The 8,795-nt window shown below is 37.6% G+C and overlaps 1 protein-coding gene across 1 annotated transcript; it reads right to left on the reverse strand.

Moving 5' to 3' along the window:
• Window positions 1-219: 219 nt before the first annotated feature.
• On the reverse strand, window positions 220-6,492 carry LOC138184373 (odorant receptor 30a-like). The gene is made up of 7 exons (XM_069122256.1): window positions 6,294-6,492; window positions 5,735-5,987; window positions 5,350-5,453; window positions 4,771-5,085; window positions 4,311-4,586; window positions 396-671; window positions 220-326 (listed from the first exon to the last, which is right to left on the reverse strand). Exons 1-7 carry the CDS (start codon window positions 6,486-6,488, stop codon window positions 258-260), a joined length of 1,488 nt encoding a protein of 495 aa, XP_068978357.1. The 5' UTR covers window positions 6,489-6,492; the 3' UTR covers window positions 220-257.
• Between the last annotated feature and the right edge of the window lie 2,303 nt (window positions 6,493-8,795).

An 8,795-nucleotide genomic window follows, 5' to 3' on the forward strand; every position in this document is an offset into this window, starting at 1 on the left:
ATTAAATGTATCAAACTTACTCGTAGTAAAGATACGTTTAGAAAATAACAAACCCGATACAATATATAGCACTACGTGTAAATCAGTCTTGCCATTTCACGATTAGTTACATGTGCAAAGACTCGTGGAGAAATAGAATCTTGGGAACAGTGTATTATCCCTTTTTATTTAAACACCAAGCAACAGTGCCGTTTGGTATCTTCGAATCGAACGAGCCCTGTAATTTATATTTTTGCTATTAACGACAAATGTACAAGTTATGAATTTGTTGCATCCAGAGATGTATTCCTTAGCAGAGTGAAATATGACATTGCCGTACTGAGAACCTGTAACGAGTGAATAATTACAATTCAACGATTATATAGAAAAATAGCAACGGAGATACAACGAATTACCCCGGTAAACGTCTGCAGAGAAACAGGAAAAAATTTTCCAGCTGTTATACAGCAAATCTTGTGAGATCGCATAATGATAATTAGCAAATTTTTTCGCACAGTGGCACCAGCTTCGTTCATTGGAAGGATTGGCCATGGTCCTGAGAATGAAGCGTTGCCGACATTGACACTTTGCCGCATCAAATCATCGCAACTATACGTGAACATTAACAGTTGACACAGAACGCCACACAAATTCAATACTAAACTGGCCTTTTTTGAGGTAGGTGTGTCCACCTATGGGAACACGATATAATCGATATAAAACTAATAAAATGATTTTGGAAAACATTTTGTTTTGCAAATTTAAAATGCAGGTGTATTGGAAATTTCAATAATACAGATGGAGTTCTATACAAAAATCGATTAAATAATTCTGATTGATCGAAATAAATTAAAAAGAAGAAAAAACTTTCTCCATTTTTTCCACAATATACATTTGACTCGACTGATTTTCTATACATCGTGGATCGTGGATGTTAGCGGATAACGGTGGAGTGGTAAATGTATAGTTAACGTATCCGGCTACAAAGTCCGAAGGATCTCGTAAAACTTACAGATAGGAACTACGTACGCAAGACTGCAACACGAACAGATACCAAATAATATAAGACAATCATTGTTACAGTTATATTATAGTTATAGTTATATTTTGCATTCGCTGCATACATTCGGCCCAAAGAGTCGCGGCTTCGGTCTCTCGCTATGGAAGCTCGGTCGAGATGGAAGGGCGAGCGATCGAAAATCGCGTGGCTGTGTCGAGCGAAGAAACGAAGAGATGCGATTCGGGACAATATACACATACGAGATAGAAAAAAAGAAAGGAAAGTAAAAGAAGACGTTAAGAAGAAAACGAAAATTCAAGAGCGAATGTCAAAGCAGGATAAAGGTAAATCAGGATTAGCTGACAATGAGTGTGAAGCATCCTCTCCAGAACGAAAAGCAGAGAGGATCGATCGTGGAATAGAGATATTAGCGAACGGTAATGGCACAATGATCGACAAAAATCGACTGATTTGAGTTCCGGCACGTCGTTGCTCTTCCGTGTTCACGGTTACTACGTATGTTTTTTAACGCGAAACGTTTCCTAATAACGACGTAGAAAGATAACTTTGAACGTAAGTAACTGAAATAACTTGTAACGAGGCGACTTCTTAAAATATCTCGCTCGATAAAATATCTCAAAAAAATAACTCACCAGGAGTAGTTGAAATCCCACGAGGCATATTACCATGGCAAGAAACATTACCTGGGCAAGCACGATCAACGTAAAGATATTTTCCAACTTTTTGCAATATTCGATAAGCATTTGATGCTGTTGTACGCAATTTTTCAACTTTGTGTAACACATATTTGAATAATACGATAATTTTGCATCCGATTCGTATTCTTCTATCTGATCCTTCGTCGCGTTATCTATGCTTCTCAGCCTATGCTGTAATATGCGAAATTGGCTGGCCACGTGAAGATTAACGATGCATAATAAATTGTCGAAACAAATGTAACACACACCGACATGGTACACACAGAGTATCTGCATAAATAAAAATCGGTTTCATCGAATTATATTTTAACCCCTTAACTTATAACTACGGGCATAGCCCGTAGTACGATGATCGGACCAAACGTAAATATTACGGGCATAGTCCGTAGTACGATGATCGGGCCAAATATAATATATAATAGCTTGTTTACGTTTTCGGCCCAAAATTCTCGAACGTAAATCGTAGGTTAAGGTGTTAAACAGGGTTTATTTTTATTATTGTCGAGTCGTCGATAAGCGATCGATTAGAAATACGATTACGAAATCGTTATTAGAATGAAATACGATCTTTTAAAAAATTAGGAGGAGATACGAATTAGCGGAGATATCTATACCTGTATAGTAAATAGTACTTCAAAGTAAGGGGACATTCCTACAGGAAAGTCGACCCACAAGTTGAACGGTAGTATTCTGTCAGATTCGTTTCTTCCTATATTTGCTGAACAGTAAAAATATATTTACGTAATAATATATGTAACGTAATTGTGTATATAAATAAGCAGTGGATGCAAAGATATGCCCTTTTACGTACCTATAAGCGGTGTCACCATGTAACCGGCACAAGTGCCTTGGGTACAAAAGATCATAAGAATAATGAAAATGTTGCATATTCGTTTGCAATCAGCTACAACTAGTATTTCTTGTGGATCGTGATACGGACGCCAGAAATTTTTTTGCGTGAACGTAATTAAATTAAAGAACTCTATTTTGTGTTTGTATATTACGCCGATCTTTAGGAAAACGATCGTCACGTATAAAATATTGCAACAGATAAAAACGCTATCCTGAAATTATAGATATGTACATGTGAGAATGGTACGAAACAAGTTTGTAGATTGTTCGTTTCTTCGAAAGGATTTTCAAGTACTCTTTCGATTTCAATTAGCATTATCAGCTAAACGAGACTACGTTTAAAAGTTCCTTTCATTACTCTCGAACTAACTTAGAATTAGAAAACTTATAAATTTAAACTTGGAAGAATTATAAATTAGTTCGATACGATATTTTCTTCCTAACGTAATAAGAGCACAGAAGGATAAAGAATAATAGAGGAATCGATCAAAGCGAAACCGTTGCGCACTTACGCTAAAATTTCCCCACGTATGATAGATATCTCTGATCGCGATGCATATACTGATGAAAAGCGCTCCGACCGTGTAGATAAGCGCGAAATCTCTGCGACGTTGTTCATTTCGATTCGTCGCTAGCCACAGGCCTACGATTTTCATTAGAAAACTTGCCCAAATTATCGAAATGTCGTTATTCTGCATCATTCGCACGGTGAACGTCGAATAATCGAAGCAAGGGCGATGTAGTATCGCGTCAACTATAGCCGATCGATCTTTAACGAGATGTTAGACGCAGGGTCTTTAATCGCGACGACACTCTGACGATTTGCGTGTATGCCAATCAACAATTCGCGTAGCTGCCTGTAACGTGTCCTGTTCTCGTGTGAAGTGTAGGCGTTGCAACGTAATCAAAGATGCATTATTCACGATTCGAGGGAGTTTGAATGGAACAAGTGACGATAGAAAGAACGAGGAACGATTGTGATCGTACATAAGATGGTCTGCCACTGATTTCACTTGATTTAAGCGATGGATGAGTGCTTCGTCTTCTGGCTCGATGAAACTCTTATGATTGTTCAACGTAATATCGTAAATCAAGTAGCTGCAGAGGATTTCGAGGGGATAAAGTTTGTGAGTGAGTTTATTCCGAAAATCTTTCGTTAATTTTTCGAATGCAAGGAAAGTTACGACGCATGAAAGGATCCTATTCATTTTTAACGCGAAGACAAGAAAATTGTTCGTTCGGTTATATCATTCGATAATTCAATTTTAATTCAATTTTATTCTTGTTGTTATGTAGATATAAATACTGAAATTTATTTGCATTGCATATTTGCATTGTATATTTGCATTGTATATTTCTATTGTGCAAGTCCGTGCATTTATGGTTAACTATTCCGCTGATGCTTTTATAGACGATTCTCTCATAAGAGTGAAGTATGACATCGTCGAGCTTATAAGCTGTAACAAGAAATTTTATCAAGGTGTTTCACAATAGAATACATATGTACACAAATGTACATATGTATTCTATTATAATTACAGATATGTAAAAACGTGTAGGTAATAAGCAGAAATGCAAAAATATGACGCGTACAGTATCGTAAGTAAAATTTACGTCACGTAATTTTCAAGATACCACATACGTGATTTATATTCAAATTTTGCTTATTTAGGGACAAAAAACAGTTAAATATCGTACCGGATTGCAAAATGTGGTATTTTTAGAGTAAATGGGATTAAAAGAAAGAAATTGCTGCATACCGCGGTAGATGTTTCCAAAGTGACAGGAAAGAATCCTCCGGCGGACAGATAACACGGTCGCATCGATTTCATAATCATTATCCTCGTATCCTTCCGTATCTTCCTGCCTGTTTCGGTCATTGGCAGAATCGTCCACCATCCTGAATACGATGCCGTGCTAATATTCGTGCTTTCCTCTACTAAACCATTGCAGATATACGTGAAAAAAATGATGTGGGTAAAACTACCGATCATGTGGAAGAAGAAAATGAGTCGTGTCCCGGGAGATACGTCCGCCTACGTACAAATTTTTTAAGTGACCACCGTAAGCAATATAGCTTTTATTTTTCATCTGTTAGGTACCGAATAATAGTAAAACGTTCGATCGCTCTTGTCTAATTTTATTAAATTGTTAATTTGAGAAATATGGCGTATCCATGATAGCTTTTTAGTTCATTCGTTTTAACTCGCTCGTACGTACCAGAATGACCTCGTACGTGTCGAAACACATCAGCACGCTAAAGATAACCATGTGGCTGAGGATCGGCAGTGTGTAAATGTCGTCGAGTTTAGCGCTGAATTCGATCAACGATTGATGTTTTCGGATGCATTTTTTCAACATTACGTAGCATTCGTTCGAGTACTCGACGATATCTGTTTGTTCGTCGATGTTCGACCATAGATTCACTAACGTGTTCTGCAGCATACGAAATTGGTAGACCACGTGTAGATTTAGCACGCATAAGAAGTTGTCGGGGCATATATAGCTCGCGCCAATTTGTTGTACGGCCAGTAACTGTGTATATAAATAGCAATTAATACATAGAGTCATCGATGACAAGTTATTACGATATATGCTACCTCATCCTGTTTTCAAGAGTTGTTTAACCGGCGACCGTGTAGGAAGCAAATGTTACGCGAGTCATCTTTTTTTTTGCATAAAATGAAAAGTTATTCTGACAATAAAAGGCATAGTTATCGAAAACTTAGACGTCTCGAAGTTTAGAGAGTCAGGAAATGATTGACATCTTGAAATATATATATTGAATATTTGGTATACCTCGAGAGCAAACATTATTTCGTAATAAGGTGTCACAGTTAGCGGTAGATTGACCCACATTTTGAATGGAAGCAACCTCTCTGAATTATTGTTTCCAATATTCGCTAAAATACAGTGAAACATGAATTTTATAGGATTATTCTGATTTTTACAAATGTTTGTTTCGAAGTCAGACTTGAGTAGAATGAATTTAGATTTTTATCCAATTGTAAGGGTTATTTCTCAGACCGATTTTTAAATTGACCCCCTCAATTTCCATAATTTGGATCAGTTGTTTACTACGTATTTTAAAATATAGGTGCCTCGTTCCATTATTTGAAAAAAGTATGTTTTTTGTGTAAAAAAAGAAGATTTCTTTAGTCTTTTCATTACTGGATCAACTTACCGGTGATTGGCGTTATTGCATAGAAAGACAAGGCGGTTTGTGTAACAAAGAATAGAAATACCGTCCACAGTTTGCAAAATCTTCCGCACTCCGCGAAAAGTATCTTGTCATTGTCGTCATAATTGAAATGCCAGAAATGCTTTTGCGCATATACGATCATATTCGAGAATTCTGTTTTATAAAAGTTTATTACCGAAAGTTTGAACATTGCCAATACTATGTTCAATGTGTTAGAAGCCAAAAAGATACAGTGCTGAAAAAATTATTTGTAACATTTCCAAAAGAACAGTTTCACAATATAATAATATTTTTACAGGTAGTAAGTTTAAGTGGCAGGAATATTTGATATAACTGGACAAGCGATTGGGCAAACGCTTCTTAAACCTTTCAAAATACAAGGAAAGAACGTTCCAAAGACTGTCTAACTATTGTACATACGTATATCGAATTCCGCAAATGTATTGTACTGTTTACAAACACACTGTACAGGTAACTACACATGCGTAATTTAATAACCATAAAATTCCTATAGAAAGGGCAGAATGTTTTTTAGACTCACGTCTAAATTATCCATATTGTGAGAAATATCCACTACGTTCACGTACACTCCATAAACGAGTGCAACGATGGTATAGACTATCGTCAATTTCCTTCTGGTCTCTTCGGCGCTGTTCGTCGTTCTCGAGAGACCTGTGATTTTTAGCAGAAATTCTGACATTTTAATGGACATGTCTGTGTATTGTTCAGCTGGCATAGCAATAGTTCCTTGTCAATTTCTATTTTTTCGATTCTTAAGTCACGCGGTAACTAGTACTTGGAGACAATCACTTTGATCTATCTAGATATGCGATATTTTGTGATGGATACGTGTCTTACCTTCGTACGTAAAAGAGAAAAGGGAACAAATGTGCAATTGACGAATATGAAACAAATATGAATCATATATTATGCACATATGCTACAAGGTGAGTGCGTGTGGTTGTTACACCATGGAACGAATATACACCTAGTAGTTTGTTACGTATCGATTACCTTATCGCCAGAAGCAAAAATTACGATATAACGTATAGTCGGTTAGAGGAACAGCGCAGTTGTGTGTATGTATGTAGCTGTCTTCGAATGTCAGAGTCGTGACATGGTGTAGAAAGATGTGTATTTGCCGCGATATTGATATTGCGTTAACACGGTTAAAGCGTCTTCTTGATTGCAAAATGAATATCAATTTTACAGCGACATACTTTAACAGGTATACTATTATTTATTTTATATATCAGTAGGTACATTTTGTAATATGCAAATGCGCTTGAATATGCGCTTTGTTCCGTCCAAAGGAACGAAAAAACACGACGATTTTCGTGGGTATTGTTGCGACGTGTTGGTAAACGCTTGGTCCAGTATTAAAAATGCAACATAATGGAAAGTGCATGACGGAAACTTTTGTCGAATGAAATTGAACAAACACACGGACAAGAAAGGAAAATGGATGAGAAGGACGAAGAGGTTGTCGCTACATTGCGTAGAATACCAGGATGCGATGCTTGCACAATAATAATACCGATGTAATGGAATGGATTCGTTGCTACATAATGACGATTTTATACGAATGGAAACAGCGAATAAAGGTCAGTGTTCGATCACTCGCGGAGAGACGCGATCGCGAGGAAACACGTCAACGGGAGTCGTGAATTCCCGTTACGATTAGATAATCGACGCCACGAAATGATCGATCCCCTATTTCGGTTAGGATAATAGAGGTGGTTTAATTGAGTAGTTACACTGATTCAACAGGTATAACTTTATGTTTATTTCAACAACTTTGTAGAGAAATGATTACACTGATGCGAATGTATAAGTTAAGTAAGTAGTTGACTCGACCCTCCTAGTGTCGTAGGAGAAATCGTTGACTTGACTTTCTTAATGTCGTAGGAGAAGTGTGTTAAAGTGACGATGCTGTATCGGAGGAAAGCTAGTCGTGGGTGTGTCTAACGCAAGGGATCATCGGATTTGTTGATGACAATTTTGGTTAGGAAGGTGAGGCCTTAGCCGTCCTCGATAGAAAATTGCTGGTGGGAAGCATCATACGTGAGAAAAAACTAACTTTCCCGTGTCAAACTGTAGTCGATAATACTCTTTAGAAGGCGATTTAGAAAAGGGATATTTGTTTGGTCTGAAGGACCTTAGCTAGTAAATTATTGAGATTTATGATAGGTCCTTGAGACTATTGAGGGTAGGCAGTGAGGACGAGCGGACATCTGGTTACCGTCTTGCCCGCGATGTGTGGCCTGGTCTAGGTAGAGTGTCGCCCGACGTAACAGTCAGCACGAAGATGTACCTTCTCACGCGGAGGTGCTCTGGCGTGCGAGAAAGAGATTCGATGGTTCCAAGTACAAGAAGAATACAACTCTATAGAGTTACTCGGGTTGAAAAATTATGTGGCCTAGCAACGAATATGATAGAGACGATAGATATGATCAATATGGTCATAAACGTTTATGAAAATTAATGTGAATCTTTGTTCGAACAATCGCAATTTTATAGCAGTTTCACAGAAGAAAAGCGATCGTTCTATTATCTGAAAATTCCAGACTTTGTCTCGTTATTAGTTCGAATAAGGCAGGCTTTGCTGTATCGTGCAATGGAATTTTCATAGGTATCGCGACACAAAGAACAAGACAAGTTTACAGTGGAAGTATTTTATTACATATCCTTTTATCATTTTCATTGAGAAAATACGTATACTTATTCGCAACTCGTTATATTTAATCTTTATGAGGGGCGGGGGGAGGGGCGTGACTCACTGTCGCGATCGCCTCTATTTTCAATTGTCCAATTGTACAACCAGAGATCGAGAGATAGTTAGAAATAGGGGAAGCAAACGAAAGTTTTATTGCTACTTCCACCGTTGAATACGTTATTTAGAGGGTGGATGAAACGTTCTAGAGGCCAATCGACACTGAATCGTCGTCCCGCGGCAATGTCCGGACGCTATACCGAAACGTACAACAAACGAAGACTCAGCCCGCGCAAAATCTTTACGTATCGAGGGCTTTGAATCGTACAG

This window comes from Bombus flavifrons, chromosome 10 (genome assembly GCF_040668555.2).
Source record: "Bombus flavifrons isolate JBK064 chromosome 10, iyBomFlav1_principal, whole genome shotgun sequence".
NCBI classification, from domain to species: domain Eukaryota; kingdom Metazoa; phylum Arthropoda; class Insecta; order Hymenoptera; family Apidae; genus Bombus; species Bombus flavifrons.